Source organism: Plecotus auritus (genome assembly GCF_963455305.1).
Source record: "Plecotus auritus genome assembly, chromosome: 1".
Classification (NCBI taxonomy): Eukaryota; Metazoa; Chordata; class Mammalia; order Chiroptera; family Vespertilionidae; genus Plecotus; species Plecotus auritus.
The window spans coordinates 81,228,349-81,249,279 of record NC_137770.1 but is presented as its reverse complement, the minus strand read 5'-3'; the positions used below and the strand labels follow the sequence as shown (position 1 = coordinate 81,249,279).

General features: G+C 45.6%; 1 protein-coding gene and 1 pseudogene across 3 annotated transcripts in view; one reads left to right on the top strand and one right to left on the bottom strand.

Moving 5' to 3' along the window:
• Positions 1-1,794: 1,794 nt before the first annotated feature.
• TEP1 (telomerase associated protein 1) overlaps positions 1,795-20,931 on the top strand; it is a 44,973-nt gene continuing 25,836 nt past the window's right edge. For both annotated transcript variants that reach the window (XR_013961226.1, XM_080680511.1), the window contains exons 1-10: positions 1,795-1,916; positions 7,047-7,636; positions 9,599-9,781; positions 10,086-10,220; positions 10,954-11,115; positions 12,142-12,303; positions 12,613-12,687; positions 16,703-16,827; positions 17,044-17,201; positions 20,184-20,293. Coding sequence is in view for 1 of the 2 variants with exons in the window: in XM_080680511.1 (XP_080536637.1) it covers positions 7,070-7,636; positions 9,599-9,781; positions 10,086-10,220; positions 10,954-11,115; positions 12,142-12,303; positions 12,613-12,687; positions 16,703-16,827; positions 17,044-17,201; positions 20,184-20,293 (1,677 nt within the window). In the remaining variant the exon portion in view is untranslated. The remainder of the gene's footprint in view (positions 1,917-7,046; positions 7,637-9,598; positions 9,782-10,085; positions 10,221-10,953; positions 11,116-12,141; positions 12,304-12,612; positions 12,688-16,702; positions 16,828-17,043; positions 17,202-20,183; positions 20,294-20,931) is intronic.
• Positions 13,521-14,586, bottom strand: LOC308254506 (magnesium transporter NIPA2-like; annotated as a pseudogene). Its single transcript has 2 exons — positions 14,449-14,586; positions 13,521-14,391 (listed from the first exon to the last, which is right to left on the bottom strand). The product of its transcript is annotated as a magnesium transporter NIPA2-like (transcript).

Sequence of the window (20,931 nt, the reverse complement as noted above, 5' to 3'; positions counted from 1 at the left end):
GGTGTGGTATGCCAATTATCTAATGCTGCATAGCAAACTGTTCCAAAATGTAGTCACTTCAAATAACAATCATTCTATATAATAAAAACCTAATATGCTAAATGTCTGACTGTTTCGTTCGACTATTTGACCAGTCGCTATGACGAGCACTGACCACCAGGGGGCAGATGCTCCGACCAGTAGGTTAGCTTGCTGCTGGGGTCTGGCTAACTGGGACTGGGCGAGATGGGCCAGACATGCCCTGGAGCCAACATCCCACGGTCCCTCCCCAGCATCTAAAATATTTCTTCTAATTAATTTCCTTTCAATGTGCATGAACCTGTGCACCGGGCCTCTAGTTTTGCTATATTTCTCATGATCTTATGTGTCATTGGCTTCGCTTACATTTAGGCAGGGTTCAGTTAAATGATTCTTTTGTTCCATGTTCATTGATGGAAATTACTTGGTTGTACTGAAGTGGTAGATGGCCTGGTCTGGAGGGCCCAAGACAGCTTTGTTCACATGTCTGGTGCCCTGATGGGGATGGCTGGAAAGCTGAGCTCAGCTGAGATTGTTAACTGAAGCACCTATATGTGATCTCTTCAGGATGACAACCTAAGAGTAGTTGGACCTACTTGGTAGTTCAGGGCTCCCAGAAGGAGTATTCCAGAGTCCTGGGTGGAAGGTCCAAGGGGTGCCAGAATGTCACTTCTGTTACAAATATTGGTTAAGCAAGTCACTAGGTCAGTCCAGTTTCAAGAAATGAGCAATCAGACTCCACTTTCCAATGGGAAAAGAAGCAAAGAACTTGTGGCCTGCTTTAATCTACCATATCCGGTAAGGAAGACTAGTAGGGAAAGGATGGCTCACAGGGGAACATAGCCCTTGAAGGAAGGTGAAGAGAGATGTTAGTAAATGTCAATAGGCCAGAGACCAAAGGCAGATTTGTTTTGAGTCAGAGGAGTCAGAATGGAGAAGGCCTTAATATTCGAAGTTCATGTAACCTGCTGATTGGCTTCTGGCGCTTTCAGTTGGCCCCGAAGGGCTCCTCTGGGATATCAAGTACTACGTAGTAAGTGCTTGTCCATCACAGCCTGTGCAATGCTTTGAAGTTGGCAGTGATTAGACTGAACAGAAACACAAGCTGTGAATCTAAAGGTAATTATTGACAAAGGGGGAAAAACTGTGGTGGAACCAACTGGCCTTTATAATCTCCAGGCTCTCACTCTCCTCTCCGCTTCTTATCAGAAGCGGCCTAAAGGTCAGTTCCCAGGGGAGGGAGTATCAAATCAATTGACGACTCCAGATAGATTCCTTCTAATCTACAATATCCTCCAGATGGGGATGGGCTGCTCTCAGTCCACCCTGCCCCAATTATTCCATATTCCGTCTCCTTTTATTTCTATTTCCACAAAGTAACTTGCGGGTGAATTAAGAGTCCAGCTGTCTTTGACACCAGGAAAATAAAAGTGTCCAGACATGAAACGAACATGCCAAAAATTTTTTTTCAAGAAACAGTGTTGGAAGGTATGCCACAAAAAAGGAGAGGAAATTTAGCAAAAGAGGGGACTTGGTAGATGGGGAGCCTGACGGGCAGGAGAAAGGAGGACAAGAAAGGGGAAAAAGGGAGGGGACCAAACCCAGGCCCCAGAAAAGGCTGCAATGTCCTCCGGGCATTCGCACCACCAGCCGGGCACCTGCTCTTCCTGCCGGCGACGCCCCGCTCTGGCTCGCAGCTCCGGCGCCGCCCAGCACAGCGGAGTCTCCGCCCGCGGCAGTCCCCTCCCCGCCCCGCCCGGCTCCTCCTCCGGCTCCAGTTCCTCTGACCCGCGGAGCCAAGAGCCCGTCTCCCGGTTCTGGCTTCGGAGAACCGAGATCGGCGTCCCAGGCAGCCAGCTTCTCCAGTCCCGAGTGCTCCGGGGACGGTCCGAGCGCAGGTAAAAGCCGCCCTGGGCTGGGCACGGAGAGCCGGTGTGAAGGGCCGAGCGCGGCCCAGGCTCCGGTGGGGCGGACGCGGGTGGATGCGTGTGCCGGCTCCTCCCGGCAGCTCCGGGAGGGTGTGTGCGTGTGTGGAAGGGACAGTAAGAAGGGCCCACGCAAAGCCGGAGAGAGAGTGAGGGCCAGGGAGGGGCAGGGCGTAGAAGGGACGTAAGAGGAAGGAAGAAACCGAGTGAGAACGAGTCTCCCTGCTCAGTGCTCCTTGGAAGGGGCAGTAACTACCACTAACAAGGGAGTTGGAGCGCTGTTTGTGATAACAGGAACCCGGGCGGTGCTTAAACAGGAAAGAATCTCATACAGCCAACTTTTGTAAAAGTGAGGTGGGTGTTAATGTGTTAACACAACAAGGTTTCCATGACACACTGAGTGCAGAATGGTGTCTAAAGTATGATCCTCTTTATGTAAAGCGAAGAAAAAAAAAAACGGGTGGGTGGAAGAAGCATATATATATATTTGTATAAGCATAGAAAATATCTGAAACTATTCATATTAAACAGCAGTGGTATCCCTGGAGAATGGATCTAGAGATGGGGGGTGGGCGGCGGGGACTTTTCATTTGTAGTTTACAGCTGAATCTCCCTTCCCAAATTCCAGGGTGCAAAAAAAATATTTAACTGTGTTTTTCTGTTAACTTAATTTTTGTTTTGAGACATTATAAAAAACGCTTGAGTTAATTCTGAGATTTCCCCACTCCTTTCCTGGGGTTTATGTGGTACCAAGATATGAGGGAAGTGTGCAGGGCGCAGAGGCCATCATTCGTGATGTAGTTTGCCTACACTGATGTCCAGTGAGCTATCCATGTCCTTTCTGATTCTGGATTGTCTGTCCATTCAGATTTTCTTGGAAGCATTTTACGTTCCTCTCCATAAGTTCTTGCATTTGAGGTTTAAATGATTCATTTAACAACATACGTATTCCTAAAATACTTAATGCAAATAGAAGATAACCACTTGTCCAAATTTAAGCATTCTATCAAGCACAGGTTCTTAATTTGCAGTTAATGGAGATTCTAAGCGATCCATGGATGGACCCTGAAAATTGAGTGCAAAATAGTATATACTCATGTTTTTCTAAGAAAAACTCCATAGCTTTCACCAGATTGTCAAAAGTCTTTGAATCCCACTGACGAGGGCATTGTAGAAACAATACTGAACAAGGCTACAAGGGTTTTTGTTCTCAGGAATTTATAATCTGGTGGAATGAAAGACAAACAGGCAATTACAATCCAGAGGACATGTTCTATGGTAGAGGAGGTCCGATGCTGTGAGAACACAGGGCCACCTAAATTAGACTGGCTGGCTCCTTGGAGGCACTATCAAACTGAAGCCTGCTGAGTGAGAGGAAAGTAGAGTTAGGCCTGGTAAAGGAAAGGATGGGGAAGGAGTGGTCTTCGTAGAAGGAAGAGTGTTCCAGGTACCTGCCTTTATGTAGTCTAGAGTGATTACATAAAGTGGAAACTTAGAGTTAGATGGGAAAAACAGTAAGAGATGAGGCTGAAAAATGATCAGTGTTAGGGTCACCAAAGGAGGAACACACGAAGCCCAAAGAGGTGAAGAATCATGAATTTATTAGGTCATCTGTATACCAGATGGTCTGAGCCCCAAAATGGTGCCAGCAGCCAATGGTGGGAAGTCAGAGGTTTTTAAAGGACTCTAGGTGGGCTTTTTCTGGGCGGAGAATTCTCTGTGCAGGTCCGGATTCTGGGAAACTCCAGAGCGGAGAGATAATGGTCTTAGCAAGTGGAATGTCTATTGTGAAGTGGCCTACAGGTCAGTTTCCAGGGGAGGGGGTGTTGATACAATTATTTGACCAGACCTAACAGTCAGAAGCCAGGTTATATTTATGATGCAGGGCATATAAAGGAAAACAAGATAAAGGAACCCTCAGGGAGTTCTATTTTTGTAAGGAGAGAGAGTGAACAAGGAGGCAAATAAGCAAACAAGATAAAATTTTACCATCTATAATAATAAAAGGGTAATATTCTAATTAGACCTTCTGGGCATCATTATGGACATCCTTCCGGATGAAGTCGGAGCCGGAGCGAAGTCCTGGTGCAGATGCCTGGTGGCGAGGGCCAGAGGGAAGCAGCCCGGGTCCTGGGTGCCAGAGGGAAGCCGGTGCCAGCAGCCAGGGCAAGGAAGGCCTACTCTTGCACGAGTTTTCATGCATTGGGCCTCTAGTGAGAAAATAAAAAAGGCTATGTATTAAACAGTGGCTGGGGTATGTATCAAGGTGCTCCTTTTTTGGGGGGGTGCTCCTTTATTTAAACAGATCTATATACTGGGGTCCACATGGATTGCAGGGTTTTAACAAAGGTGATGGCAGGCAGAATGGAGAGAACTGGATAGGTTTGAGAGACACTGATAGAGTAGAATCAATAGGATTCAGTAGTTTATTGGATGAAAATAACAATAGATTTTATTTATTGAACATTTACTAAGTGTTGCTGTAAGTGGCTTATTTTTTTTCTCACTTATTCCTCTAACAACTCTGTGGAGGGAGACACTTATCTCAGTTTTGTAGAGGCACAGAATTTTGTTGAGGCACAGAAAGTACAAAGAAGCCCAAGGTCCCAAGTAGATTCAAGGTCCCATAAGGATTTAAACTCAAGTCTGGAGTGGTCCAAACCTCTGTAAGCAGAGATGGCAAAGGAGGGGGGATAGATTTGGAGAAGAGGTGGGATTGTGAGAAAGACAATACATTTGGGATCTATGGAGCTTTGTATACCTTTGAGTCACCCAAGTGGAGATGTCCAACAGGCAAGTGGGTAAATGAGTATGAAGCTCAGACGAGACCTAGGTCAAGGAATAAATTTGTGAGTTGCCAGCATAGAAATGTTATTTGGAGCCACAGAATAGGTGAGACTATATTGGGAAAGTATACAGAATGATTGGAACTCTAAGGAGCATTAACATTCAAGGAATGGCAGAGAAGGAACCCCCAAGAAGGTCTGGTCAGAGTTATGAGGAAAACCAGGACAGTAGCATCATGGAAGCCAAAAGAAAAGAGAGTTTCAATGAGAGTGATGTTGATAAGTTCCCAGATGTGTCTGTTCTTATATAACAAGAATTCCACTAGTTACATAAGAAGAGAGCCTTGCAGGAATAGTGGGACAGAATCCCATTTATTTGGTTGAAGAATGAGTAGGAGGCAAAGAAGTTGAAGTGGTGCATGTAGACCAGGGGTGGGCAAACTTTTTGACTCGAGGGCCACAATGGGTTCTTAAACTGGACCGGAGGGCCGGAACAAAAGCATGGATGGAGTGTTTGTGTGAACTAATATAAATTCAAAGTAAACATCATTACATAAAAGGGTACCGTCTTTTTTTTTTATTTCAATAGTTTTATTCATTTCAAACATTTTAACAAGAAGAATGTAAACACTAATTATTATAATTTGAAACTTCAAAAAATGGAGGAATCATAGCACAATAACGTACCTTATATTGAAGATGGCAAAGGCAAAATAAAATTGCCTAACAAAGGAAAGGTACAAAAGCCTTTCAAATTAAACTTAAATATAATAAAATAATTTAAAACTAAAACAAATAGAAAAGAACAAAATGTGTAAACAGTAAATTAAACATTTTCTTTAGTGCAACTTCCAAATTATGCCCGGGATGTAGATGTAGATGGCAATGTAGACTGGGTTGAAAGGTTTTTGGTCTTTAAAACATCAACTTCAGTGGGAACAGTGTTGTTGGTCTCCTTTTTAGCTAATGCTCTGATACTGTGCTCTCCAGGGGCGTGTCTCCCTACATCACCACGATAACGTGTCTACGCATTCCCAGGGTGATGTCGGGGGACGCGTCCGCGGGCATTACAAGGAGCCTCTGGAAGATTGAGAGGTTGTTCCTTCTACTGAATGGGCGGATATAAATCCGCCCACTCAGAAGAAGGATCTGCGGCCGTGTTTCCCGACGTTGCCATGTTAACACTGCTGCTGGTGAAGGAGCGGAGGGGAGAGCAAGAGAACCCTCCGCTCTTTCGGCTCCGCGGGCTCCACGGGCGGATAGAACAGCCGAACGGGCCGAATCCGGCCCGCGGGCCGTAGTTTGCCCACGGCTGATGTAGACAGATTAATCAAAATGTTTGTTTCTGGAGCTAAGAATCCAGAGTCCAAGTTACAAGTGTGGCCCCTATACTAAGTTGGGATCACACCTACAGCCCTTGGGCATTCCTTTACCCTTTCATAAGAAGACATGTCTGTTTTAAAAAAAATAAAAAAACAACTTCCTGCTCTTAAGCTGCTGCCTTACCTTTCCCTACTCTTCTTCCTTAGAATACTCCCTTTATTCTCTCTGTAGAATACTCCCTGAATACATCCTATATAATAAAGAGGTAATATGCAAATTGACCATCACTCCAACACACAATATGGCCACCCCATGTGGTCAAAGATGGCCGCCACAAGATGGCCGGCAGGGGAGGGCAGTTGGGAGGGACCAGGCCTGAAAGGGAGGTCAGTTGGGGGTGATCAGGCCTGCAGGGGAGGGCAGTTAGGGGTGACCGGGTCGGCAGAGAAGGGCAGTTTGGGGCGACCAGGCTGGCAGGGGAGGGCAGTTGGGGGGAACCATGCCAGCAGGGGAGGGAAGTTGGAGGAGACCGGGCCAACAGGGGAGAGCAGTTAGGGGGGACCCAAACCTGCAGGGGTGGACAGTTAGGGGCAATTGGGCTGGCAGGGGAGGGCAGTTAGGGGCGACCAGGCTGGCAAGGGAATGGTTAGGGGGTGATCAGGCTGGCAGGCAGGCAAGCAGTTGGGAGCCAGCAGTCCTGGATTGTGAGAAGGATGTCACAGGGATCCCACAGGGATCGGGCCTAAACTGGCAGTTGGACATCCCCCGAGGGGTCCCAGATTGGAGAGGGTGCAGGCTGGGCCGAGGGACACCTCCTCTTCCCCCGTGTACGAATTTTGTGCACTGAGCCTCTAGTCCTTATAATAAACCCAGTCCTGGAAAAAGAAGTATTGGTTGTTCTATGCCTTCACGTCACTGGCATTACCAGGAGTGCTATAGGAAAGAAACACTCCCAGTGCAGCCAAGTGCTCATCACATCTTTCTCTCCATCTAGGATATACTGGTTGGGTTCCAGCCATGGAGAAACTTTATGGGCACATGTCTGCCCACCCAGACATCCTCTCCTTGGAGAACCGATGCCTGGCCATGCTCCCTGACTTGCAGCCCATGGAGAAATCATGTGGGCATATGTCCACCCGTCTAGACATCCTCTCCTTGGAGAACCAGTGCCTGGCCACACTTCCTGATGTGAAGATCATGGAGAAACCACATGGACATGTGTCTTCCCACCCAGACATCCTTTCCTTGGAAAATCGGTGCCTGGCCACACTTCCTGACGTGAAGGTCATGGAGAAACCACATGGACATGTATCTGCCCATCCAGACATTCTCTCCTTGGAGAACCGGTGCCTGGCTACACGCTCTATTCTAAAGAGCACTATGTCTGCCAGCTCCTTTCTCCAATGTGTCCAGACATCTCAGCTGGTGCAAGCTGATCTGTGCAGCCTGGACACCAGTAACCACCTGCTCTCTGAGCATCCAACCTGGAAGACTCAGTGTTTCTCTGAGGGTCCAGGCCCTCTGACCTGCCCCAGAGCCCTGAAATCCATCTCTGCCACACGGGGAGCTCAGGAAACAGCTTTGGTAATAGCTCTAGGTGCTCGTCTTGACTGCAGCCATGTCTGTTGGATGCTCTAGTCCAGGGGTGGGCAAACTTTTTGACTCGAGGGCCACAATGGGTTCTTAAACTGGACCAGAGGGCCAGAACAAAAGCATGGATGGAGTGTTTGTGTGAACTAATAGAAATTTAAAGTAAACATTGCATAAAAGGGTACGGTCTTTTTTTTTTTTATTCCAATAGTTTTATTCATTTCAAACTGCTCTGATACTGTGCTCTCCAGGGGCGTGTCTTCCTACATCACCATGATAACATGTCTACGCATTCCCAGGGTGATGTCGGGGGACGCGTCCGCGGGCGTTACAAGGAGCCTCTGGAAGATTGAGAGGTTGTTCCTTCTACTGAATGGGCGGATATAAATCCGCCCACTCAGAAGAAGGATCTGCGGCCGTGTTTCCCGATGTTGCCATGTTAACACTGCTGCTGGTGAAGGAGCGGAGGGGAGAGCAAGAGAACGCTCCGCTCTTTCGGCTCCGCAGGCTCCAAGGGCGGGATAGAACAGCCGAACGGGCCGGATCGATCCGGCCTGCGGGCCGTAGTTTGCCCACGGCTGCTCTAGTCCCTAGCTTTCATGCCACAGCGTCTCTCTTTGAAGCCTCTTCCTGAGGTGCCCTTTACCCCAGGGCTGGCTTCATCAGCATCATTACTCTCATTACATATCTAGTTCAGACATTCCAGACAGTAGAGCAAAAACAGGCCCTGTCCTCAGAAAGCCTCTGCTCAGGAGGAGAGCCATCATGATGTTGCAGTAGCAACATCAGTCAAGTGCTTTTGAGATCCTTTACAGGCATGAGACACATCTGCTATACCCTGGCCCAGTTCCCTGGAAGTGCATGTACAGATACATGTCCACTTATACTTGCATATATGAGCACAGGTCAGAATCAGTATACAAACACACAGTCCTCTGGATAGCCTCTGCATCAGTCCAGGATTCGGACTGAGGCAAAGACTAACCTGAGCCCTATACTGTCTCTGCCTATTACAAGCACAACCTTGGGCAAGACTCTTAGTCTCTTGAAACTTTAATTTCCTCACATTTATTTATTTATTTTATTTATTTTTCTTATTGAGAGTATTTCAGATGTCCCCCTTTTTCTCCCCATTATCACCCACCATAATTTCTTCACCTTTAAAATAAGATCAGTGGAAATCTACCTCATAGGGTCATTGTCAGGATTATAGCTACTGCCATCTTACATTTATTTAGGGCTTTTCAATTTGCCAAGAGTCATACATGCATTATCCCATTTAATCTAAATGACCCCATCAGGTAGCCCTAACCCTGCCTGATGGAGGCATTAGAAGGGAATGAGGTAGCTGAGGTTCAAAGGTTAAGGGGGATCCCAAAGTTGCTGGGAGATTGACCAGGGATGTGGCCCTTTTTTTTCTGACTTCAAAATGCATTAAAAAAAAAAAGATTTTTATTGATTTTTAGAGAGGGAGGAAGGAAGAGGAGGAGAGAGAGAAACTTTGATGTAAGAGCAAAAGATCAATCAGCTGTCTCCTGTAAGCCCCCTACTGGGGATTGAGCCCACAACCCCGGGCATGTGCTCTGACCAGAAATCGAACTGGCAACCTTTTGGTGCATGGGACCATGCCCAACCGACTGAGCCACACTGGGTGACTCCAGAATACTTTAATAGCATCATAGGAGGACTCCTAGGCTGTGATATCAATAAGGAGATGAAAGCAGTTTGATCATGAAGCACCTGAGCAAAGGCTCAGAAGGTTGAGCCAAGAAAGATAGTGTGTGTGATAATGAGAGATCCCTATGTCAAAGAGGACTGATTGTTGCTGGGTGTGAAGGGAGAGGAGTTGAGGTGCTAGAAGATAAATGTGGACACTTCCTATCCCTGGGAGCTGCCTTCAAATCTACTAGTATCTATGTTTGAGAGACTGTGATTAATAATTGTCACTATCCTCAGGGTCATTGGTCCTCTTCAGAAGAGAAAAAGCCAGGAGAAAAGAAATGGACAGAGGCTCAAATGCCTTTTTACAGTCTAAGCTTGGGAGAGGAGGAGGAGGTGGAAGAACTGGCCTTGAAGCTCACCCCTGGAGACTCCGAGTCTTGGTCTGAGCCCACTGACCAGGTCCTTCAGGAGAAGAAGGTAAAAGTTTCAGTGTGACAAAGAGGTTGATGGTGGTGGAGGGAAGGGTGTGGAGTGGGTGGGAGGAGTAGTGCCCAAAGACCGAACCAGATCCCTTCCACTGATGGAAGGGGAGGGAGGGGGCATCACCCAGCTCTTATTTCTCACCTCCTAATCCCCTTTCCAACCTCTTGATTGAAAAAACATCTTCTGAATCTGGGATCCATTTTCTCTGTCCATGATTTTGTAAGTTGGCCTGAGGGATGCTTAAGTTGGTCCTTATTACCTCTTTTCTCCTTCCTTACCTCTCTTTCTCAATTCCCAGATGGCTCTCATGAGCTTGTTGTGCTCCACTGTGGCATCAAAGGTAAACATGAAAGATGCCGCCAACCCTACCAAGACTGCCCTCCTGGAAATCTGTAGTGAACTTGCCCCCTTGGAGCCTGAGTTTATCCTCAAGGTATTGTGGTGTGAGAGAGTGGATGGGAGTGGAAAGCTGGGAGCTAGAGAATGTGCTTATGGTGTGTGAGGGGGATGGTGACCAGCTTTGTGCTGTTGGTGGAGGAAGCTTCACTTAGGAAGTGAATATGATCTCTGGGTGAGTCTGTGACCTGGTCCCTAGGGTTCTTTGAGGAGTGGAGAAGATGGGATTGGAAAGGAGTGTGCTAGGGTTCATTTGTTAAAGTATACAGTGTCTTGAGGGTCATACCAACAGAATGAAACATGATTTGGCTCTTAAGGAGCTTATGGTACTGTTAGGTCAGCAAAACACTCCCAAATATGTAAATGCAAATGGCACAGTAGATAAGTGACTGTTTCAGAAGTAGAAAAGCGGGGTGGGGGAGATATTTTTGATGAGACTTTGGAAGATGTCAGGTTTAATCAGCACTTTGAACCCAGGGTAAGTCTTTGATAGATGTTGAAGGTGGGAGGTCTTCCAAAGAGGGAAAGGGCCTGGTTGACTCGGGAGGTGATCCATAGACCCAGGAGAAGACAGGCTGCAAAGGCAGGAACAGACTAAATTACAGAGGATTTAGGATGCAAAGCTCAGAAGTTGAATTTGATATTTCATAGACAATCTGGAGGGATCAGGAAAGGTTTTATGCAGGTAGATTAGATATGCAAGTTAGTTTAGGGCATGAAGCTCTGGGAGAAGTGGTCGAGATGCTAACCCTCCCCACCCTGCACCCTAGGCATCTCTGTATGCCAGGCAGCAGCTGAACATCAGGGATGTAGCCAACCAAGTCTTGGCCATTGCTGCCTTCTTGCCAGTCTGCCGCCCCCACCTGCGACGATATTTCTGTGCTATTGTCCAGCTGCCTTCTGATTGGATTCAGGTAGCCGAGTTTTACCAGGTATGGCACTCACTTCCCTGAACTTTGGCCTTCACGTAGGTTCCTCTCTTTTGCTCATTGCATCCCTGGAGAAAATTCTCGGACAGTTTGGCCGCCCTTCTGCTGCCCTCAACCTTGGTGCCCAGACAGGATAGCATCTCCCTCTACCAGGCTGGGTTGCCCAACAGGGAGAATATGATTGAGAAGGGCTGGACCACAGTTTAAGAAAAATTGGTCTTATTCTGGACCTTGTATTTACAATGAAGAAAATGAGACCCATGGAAGTCTGTTGACTAGCCCAGTACCACAGAAACTGTCATTTTAGAGCTGGGGTAGGGAACTTCTGGCCTGTGGGTCGTATAAGGTCTAAGAAATCATTTGGTCTGGCCCTGCCAAGGCACTAGGGGTGAGTTAATTAAATGTTTGACCAAATATAGCAAGCTAATTTTTAAATTGTTAATTTTGTATGGCCTGAGAATGATGTTATAAATATCCAAATGGCCCTTAGCAGAAAAACGGTTCCCCACTCTTGCTTTAGAGCAGTGGTTCTCAACCTTTTTAATGCCGCGACCCTTTAGTACAGTTCCTCATGTTGTGGTGACCCCCAACCGTAAAATTATTTTCGTTGCTACATCATAACTGTAATTTTGCTACTCTTAATGAATCGTAATGTAAATATCTGTGTTTTCCGATGGTCTTAGGCGACCCGGCTAGCGGTTCTCAACCGGTGGGTTGCGACCCACAGGTTGAGAACCACTGCTGTAGAGCCTAAGACCATCGGAAAACACAGATATTTACATTATGACTCATAACAGTAGCAAAACTACAGTTATGAAGTAGCAACGAAAATAATTTTACGGTTGGGGGTCACCACAACATGAGGAAATGTATTAAAGGGTCGCGGCATTAGAAAGGTTGAGAACCACTGCTTTAGAGCTTGGGCTGAGAACTTGCTCCCTATTCTCATTTAACCCTGTGATGGGTCTTGTTTTGTTTTGGAGGATTTGTTTTGGTCTTACTCCTGATGGTCTCTCCTCTCTCTGGCAGAGCCTGGCTGAAGGAGTGGAGGACAAGCTGGTGCCCCTGCCTGCCTGCCTGCGTGCTGCTATGACTGACAAATTCACCCAGTTTGATGAGTACCAGCTGGCCAAGTACAACCCTCGGAAGCACCGGGCCAAGAGACGCCCCCACCGACGCCCCCGGCCTCCAGTCAGTCCCTATCTCAGCTCTGGTCATTCACAGCCCAGGTCCCTTTTCTCTGGAAAGGGAGGGACGAAGGAACATGCTGATCCAGGGGGATCCTACATTAAGTGTCTGGCATGTTCTTACCACCAGGAACTAACAGTCTGAAAAATGCAGAGGAGCTGGGTAGAGCTCAGAAGTCAGAGAAGGCAGGGCCTGCCTCTTTCCTAGCTGGCTTCCTTTTGGATAGAGATGGGCCTTTGGGGCTATTGAACTGGATCTCTCCAGGGACAACCTCCATTTCCCTTTTTGAAACTGTTTCTCCTGTCCCTACAGAAGACGAAGCTTCCATTTTCTAAGAAACAGAAATACTTGCCAATATTCAAGCTTCTTGAAGATGAACAGGAGAAGGTGAGTGCCTTGTTCTGAGGTTCTATATGTGTATTAGAGGCCTGGTGCATGAAATTTGTGCACTGGGGGGTGTCCCTCAGCCCAGCCTGCACCCTCTCCAATCTGGAACCCCTTGGGGGATGTCCCTGTGGGATCGGGCCTAAACCGGTAGTCAGACATCCTTCAACAATCCAGGACTGCTGGCTCCTAACCGTTCGCCTGCCTGCCTGCCTGATTGCCCCTAACCGCTTCTGCCTGCCATCCTGATCACCCCCTAATAGCTCCCCTGTGGTCTGATTGACACCTAACTGCTCCCCTGCTGGCCCAATCGCCCCCAATTGCCCTACCCCGCTGGCCTGCTTGTCCCCAACTACCGTCCCCTGCTGGCCTGATCTCACCCCCAACTGCCCACCCCTGCCAGCCTGATGGCCCCCAACTGCCCTACCCTGATCTTATGACAACATGGGGGTGGCCATCTTGTGATGATGTGGGGGTGGCCGTCTTGTGACGACATGGGGGTGGCCATCTTGTGACAACATGGGGGCGGCCATCTTGTGATGATGCGAGGGCGAGACGCCACCTAGGCTTTTCTTTTCTTTTTTTTTTTTTGGTGAAAGAAAAATTTTAATACCACTACAATAATACAATGTTAACAAAAATTGACCAGGTACTGAGGTTTTTAGTGAGCTACCATCATTTAAATATAAGAAAAGTAATTTCTTGGTCCAAATTAGTGAAACCTTAAAAAAGATTGTCTCTAGAGAACATTATTTGAGAATACTGCTTTTTCCGACACATTCTGATTCTCAAATTCACTTTATAACAACAATTAGCAACTTTTGATTCGTTCTCTCTTAAAAAGCTGTCAGATTTCCATTTCTTCGGGAGACATTCTCCCCAGTGTGCTGTTCAGTCCCACAGGTTAAACTTCCTTCGTTATTAAGAACTTCATACATATTAGTGAGATTGTCATTCATCGCTTTTTCATCTTTTTGAAAAGACACCGGAAGGCTTGCTAGTCTAAAGCTGACGTCTTTAAAGGCGTGCAACAAGAATATCCCCACAATGATTATGCAGAAGCTACTCGAGGTACCGGCAATGTTGTCCACAGGCATGTCCTGCCACTCCTTAAAGAGAATAGTTGAGCAGGTCAGCATGGAGGTGGTGAAGAAGACGTAGTAGATGGGGGTGACGAAGGAGGTGTTGAATATGTCCAGAGCCCTATTCAGGTAGTTGATCTACATGCTCACACAGATGAGGAGGCTCAGCAGCAGGGACCAGGCCAAGGGGTGCTGCAGCACAGGCTGGCCAGCAAACAGCTCCTTGATAGCTATGCCCAGGCCCTTCACACAGGAGACTGAAAACACTCCAATCACAGAGCAGATTGTGATGTACAGGAGAATGTTCGTCTGTCCACCACAAAGATTAGTATCAAGGACACAATGACCACAAGTGTTGCGAAGACCACATAACCTGGATCCCCAAGCCTGTGTGACATCTCATTTCAAGTCTCGATCTCCTCTTCCTTTGGTGCATGAATGACCATAACTGTGGAGCCCAGAATGCTCAGCAAGCACCCAATCTTCCCGTGAAGATTCAGCCTTTCATTGAGGAAGTATGAGGAAAGAATGGCACTGACTAGGACGCCGAGAGCTCCCAGCGGAGTCACGAGGGTGGCTGGGGCAAAGGCGTACGCGGCAAAGTTGGCCACCTCACCGGCTCCCATTGAGAGCAGTCCAGCCCATCACAGCCACTCTTTAAGATATGCATGGCCACCTTAACCTGCTCTCATGGAGCCTTTCCGGGCCAGTCGCAGAAGGCCTTTCTTTTTCAAAATGAAGCTCCTCCAATGAAAATACTGGATCTCATAGCCAGCCCCAGACCAATACAGAAGTCATACTTTCTGCGCCCCGGGCTCATTGCGTTTGTTACTGAAGAGGTGCCTGGGAGTCACATGGATTCCAGGACTGAGATGCTGGTGCCGGAGGCCATGATGCGGTTTTCAAATTTACAGGTTTAATATGCTCTCTTATGAAAAAATAAAAAAAAGGCTGAAGCGGTAGAGATGACTCCTTCGCTCTCATTGCCTTGCAAGTAATACCCTTTATTGCCATTTGAATTTTTAAACGACCCACTGCCCAGCACGGCTTCCCCTCTGGTCACCGCTGCTCACACCCTCTCACAGGCCCAGGGGGCCCGACCTCCCCTGAGCTTGGCGGCCAGCGTCTCCGTCGCTGTCCAGTGGGAGGTGCAAGCATCCGGGGCTGCAGCCGGGCGCGCCGTCTCCTCCATGGGGAGCCCTGAGGGCAAGTAGCTGGGGGACAACCTCCAGTCCGGGCAACCGCCCGCCCATACCAGGGACCGCGCCAAGCCGCCACCTAGGCTTTTATTAGTATAGACCCGTGGTCGGCAAACTGCGACTCGCGAGCCACATGAAAGAGTGTGGCTCTTCTGCAAAGTACCACGGCCTGGATGAGTCTATTTTGAAGAAGTGGCGTTAGAAGAAGTGTAAGTTTAAAAAATTTGGCTCTCAAAAGAAATTTCAGTCGTTGTACTGTTGATATTTGGCTCTGTTGACAAATGAGTTTGCCGACCACTGGACTATAGACGAACAATCTTCTCAGCTGATACTTAGAAATGGAATTCCATTTGGTTTAGAAATACGAATAGTGTGGTAGGCGCAGGCCAACTTTCCAACCTGGAGAATTCTCAGTTGTGATTATGGGATCAGGTTTTGAGAGCACTGGGAAAGGCTCTTTATAGGTATATATCTTTATTGATTTCAGAGAGGAAGGAAGAGGGAGAGAGAGAAACATCAATGATGAGAGAGAATTATTGATCGGCTGCCTCCTGCACGCCCCCTACTGGGGATGGAGCCCGCAACCTGGGCATGTGCCCTTGGCCAGAATCAAACCTGGGACCCCTCAGTCCGCAGGCTTGATGCTCTATCCACTAAGCCAAACTGGCTTTTCCCCCATTTCTTATTTTTTTTCTCTAAAACTTGGATTTAATATCTGTTTAGTTTCATTACAGTCTTTTTAAATTTGATTACTAATACTTGATCACATGTAAAGCAATAAATTACAGAATTCCCCCCCGCCCCCATTTCTTTAATGACAGGTGGCATGTCCTGCTGGATAAATGAGTTAAAGACATGAAATGTTTACCTTCCATGGGAATTTTTAAAAATAAACCAAACCATTTTTTAATTTGCATTGACAAATAAGTCATTGCACTTAGCGGTTAAGAGCATAAAATCTGGATTCTGACCTGGGTGTGAATCCCTCCACCTCCAGCACTGCTGGCTACCTGACTTTGGCCAAATGATTTGCCCTCTCTTGCCTCAGTTTCCCCAGATATAAAATGGGGATTATAATAGTACCTACTTCATTGGGTTTTTGTGAGGATTAAATCAGTTATTGTATTTCCAGTATTTCTAACAACACTTGGCCCTGAATAAATGTGAGCTACCACCACTATCATCATTGGAATAGATTATTAGGAAGATGTAAGCATTATAAGAAAACACATTCTCAGTCGGTCAGCTGATCTTTTCTCTTCATCCTATTAATACATCCCAAACTTAGCTCTTCCACCATAGAAGATTCTGTAAAGCAACTTCTTTCAGTTTTTTTAACTCCTCACAGCCTGCATTATTCTGATGCCTCTTCCTGGTCCAAGTCTCAGTGATTTAAATAAGAGCCCCTTTTCTCTTTCCTCCCTTGGAGAACAAGGTATCCTCTGTTCATCCTACCTCCATTTTGCTATTCACAAGCCAATCACTCCATTTTACCATTGATAGTTCAACCTTATGTAAATAAAACATGGTGATCCCAAAACACTGCTATATTATGCTTACCATAGGAGTTCTTGTTGATAGAGATTTTTACCCCTTATTCCTACTCTTTGCCCAAATCTGCTTTGGGGAAAGAAATGATCTCATAGGTATAAGATGGTCTTAGGTTCTGCTTTCTGAAGAAAGTGACCATGGTCATAGATTAAATGACCCCAGTGGGATTTGGGGATTTTTCCACAGTTTGAGAAGTCCTACAATGCAGTGCCAGAGAGAAAGAAGCCACCAAGGTTCACCCTAAAGAAGTTGGTACAGCGACTGCACATCCAGGAGCCTGCCCAGCACGTGCATGCCTTGCTAGGCTACAGGTGGGAAGATACACTTCGAACGTACATTCCATCTGGGAAACCCCATGACTCTTCTACATTCATGGCCCTAATCCCTGTATTTCTGACCCCAGCAACATTAGTTTGGGCAGATGTGGCCTGTAAACATGACTGACTAGCATTGACTGGCTCACTTTTCCTTTCCTGAGTTATTTTCAGCTGGCTTTGAAATGATAAGCTATTCCTCCTCCATTCCAGATACCCCTCCAACCTGCAGGCCTTTTCTCGAAGTCGCCTCCCCGGGCCATGGGATTCTTGCAGAGCTGGGAAGCGGATGAAGCTATCTCGGCCTGAGACCTGGGAACGGGAGCTGAGCTTGCGAGGGAACAAAGCTTCCGTCTGGGAGGAACTCATTGGTACAGTAATCTTGACCATCACACCCTCTTCTCCTCTTCCCGATTTATGCCTCTCCATTTGAGACTAGAGGATTTCCATGACATGATGCAGTTATTCTATTGCTTGGTAGTTGTGTCACTAAAAATTATTGGACTTACAAGGTCTGCCATTGACCACACCCAAGTGGACAGGGGTGCCTGTTTTGGGTAACATTGCAATTGTAGATAGATCATTATTCCAGATGTGGTTAGGTCTTTATCAACACATGACAAAAGTGGTACCTTCTCCCTGATTTCACTTGTATCAATATCTGTGTAATTCATTCAAATAAGATAGAACTTTCTGGCACATGGCATAGTAGAATCTCCACAGGAATTCATATTTAGAACATGGAATTTTAGGTAATTTGCCCATATTGAGTTAAAAAACTTCAAATCAGGGAGGACCAAATTACTCTCAATCTTCTCTTTCTGTTTTTAAATTTTTAACTATAGAAGGTTCTTTCTATTCCATTTTGTTTTCTTTTATTTCCTTTTTCATCTTTGACAATTTAAAGTCAACTTCCTTCTGTTGAGAAATATCTAATTAGACCTTTTATCTGCTTGAGTTTTGTAGACTTCACATTGTAGAGCCTTGGAAGCCCAAGTTGGCTTTTACCTTATTTCTCTGTGGGCTGCTGTTTATAGATTATACTCAGGGAAGCCCGAATTGCTCAGCTGCTAGCACTCCACTCACTTTGTGGTTGTTACAATCACATGTTCCACACAAATGTACACACTTGCCTGGCAACCTCTTCCCCAGTATTGATTCAACTTTGGGTGGAGTAGAATAAAGAAGCCTGGATGGGAGCCAGTATATGTAGATGACTCTTGTATGCATCATCTCCACTTCCTCTCTCTGCCCCTGAAAACCAAGACTGTGTCATTATTCTTGGTTGAGACAAATGCCCATAGTCTAACCCACTGGACTCCAGACTTTTTTTTTTTTTTTTAAATATATTTTATTGATATTTTACAGAGAGGAAGGGAGAGGGATAGAGAGTTAGAAACATCGATGAGAGAGAAACATCGATCAGCTGCCTCCTGCACACCTCCCACTGGGGATGTGCCCGCGTGCCCTTGACCGGAATCGAACCTGGGACCTTTCTGTCCGCAGGCCGACGCTCTATCCACTGAGCCAAACCGGTTTCGGCAGGACTCCAGACTTTTTTAAAAAATTATTTATTGCAAAATAAATTTTGGGATACAGCAGAATATGTATATATACAGAGTGGGAAAAAGTAGGTTTATAGTTGTAAGTATGAAAAAGTTTATTCTTGTGTTATTATTTATTAATTATTGTATTATTTTCCACATGAACAACTGTAAACCTACTTTTTCCCTACCCTGTATTTATAAAAATTTCATACATATATTAATAAATTAATGTACTTAAAAATATAGAAAATATAATTATTTTTAATATAGGTATGAAAGTAAGTATAAGTAAATAAAAGAAAATATTAAAATATATAAACATAAATATAAAATATAAGATAAAATGTATGCCCTAACTGGTTTGGCTCAGTGGATAGAGCGTTGGCCTGTGGACTGAGAGGTCCCAGGTTTGATTCTGGTCAGGGGCATATACCTTGGTTGCGGGCACATCCCCAGTAGGAGGTGTACAGGAGGCAGCTGATCGATGTTTCTCTCCCATCGATGTTTCTGACTCTCTATCCCTCTCCCTTCCTCTCTGTGGAGAATCAATAAAATATATTTTAAAAAAAAGGTAAAATGTAATTAGATATACAGACCCCTCTTTGAAGACCACTGGTTCATTAACTTATGAACAATTTCTTTGGAATGAAACAGCAAATTTCCCAATTTATAGGATAAATTCTCAGTTTATTTTCTAGAGTCATAAATATGATGCTGACTTAAGTTCTTATATCTAGAAGACCTTTCATACATAGCAACAGTTGAGAAAACATGATTTTACAAAGGGTACAATAGTTCATCAGTTATCACACATCACTTATACTGTGTACACACCCTCCTCTTTCCGTTCTCCTGATGAAAGCTGCTGCGAAATGCAGACTAGAGCATGGGATGTGGGTTTGGGGCCGACAGACCTGGTCTCTGAAGTGGGGGCACCCAGGTAAAATAGGAAGTGACAGAGGTGAAATTCTGTCTGCTTAATCAGATTGTACAAGTTTCCCAGAAAACTTAAAAGGATCAAGAAGACTATTTGAAATAGGGGTTTGCATTCACTATCATGATGATGAACCTTATCTTAAGTGTATATTGTGCCTTGAAATATTAACTAATGATTGTACTACATGAATATAATTTATTAATAGACAAACTTATACCAGGATATTTCTCTTTTAGCCATCTAAAAAGTTTGTAAATCATTACTCTTCTTTAAAAAAATTTATCTTCATTGTTGAAAATATTACAGATGTTCCCCTTTTTTCCCCATTGACCCCCTCTACCTTGAACTCCACCCCCAGGCCTTCACCACACTATTGTCTGTGTCCATTGGTTATGCATATATACATATAAATTCTTTGGCTAATCTCTCCCCACCCACCCACCCCCGCCTTCCCTCTGAGATTCATCAGTCTGTTCCATGCTTCTGTGTCTCTGGATCATTTTTGTTCATCAGTTTATTTTGTTCATTAGGGAAATCACTACTTTTGATTAGAGAATATATTTTGCCAGTTGAGCCCAGTCTCAGGGCTGGAGCCAACAGACAAAGTGATAGCATAAGTTGTTTATTGAAACAGCTGTCCCATAAACAGTGTTGTATAAATTTTGCTCCAAACTTCAGGCCAACCGTGTTTGTTTTTTTCTTTGTGGACCTTTAAATCATTTTGAGTAGGATAGATCATATGTTAATACCTCACTCCCTCCATCCTGAATTTTCTACATCCTCTGAACTTCTTGTTCTGATTTCTGACCTCTCTCACTTATCCTTTGTTTCCTTTTCTCACCCCTGCCCGACCTTCTGACCTTCTGCAGACAATGGGAAGCTTCCCTTCATGGCCATGCTTCGGAATCTGTGCAACCTGCTGCGGGTTGGGATCAGTGCCCACCACCACGAGCTTGTACTGCAGAGACTCCAGCAAGCGGTATTTGTGAGGGGCAGGGAGCCAGAAGGTGGGTGTGGAGATGCTGTTGCAGTTTTGGGAACTGGGCTTTTCTTAGTGGCTGCGGAAGGTCATGGCCGCCAAGCTATTTCCATGTGGGCAGCTAAGGGGATACAGATAGGATGGGGGAGATAGGTCTGGGGGTTCATCAACCATTTGAGAAATTAGAGTATAAGAACTTTCCTTTTGCTCTGGCTGGGTAGCTCTGTTGGTTAGAGCACTGTCCTGATATGCCAAGGTTGAAGGTTCAATCTCTGGTCAGGGCACATACAAGAAGCAATCAATGAATGCATAAGTAAGTGGAAAAACAAATCGATGCTTCTCTCTCTCTTACTTCCTCTCTCTCTACAATCAATGAATTAAAGAAAAAATAACTTTCCTTTTTATTTTCTGATCTACCAGGAGGAAGCACTTCTGTGATTTAACTGACTTCAGAAGGAGTCTGATATAAAACAAAGAGCTCCTTCTGTTACTTCCTCTCCTTTCTTCTTTACCTCTTCTCATATTCTCACATAGACTTTCATTTTTCTTTAATCTTCTCCGCCTTTCTCTGTATCTCGTCTCTAATATTCATCTTGTCTTTCCTCACCTTCCCACAAATCTAGAGAGGTTATCTCAAG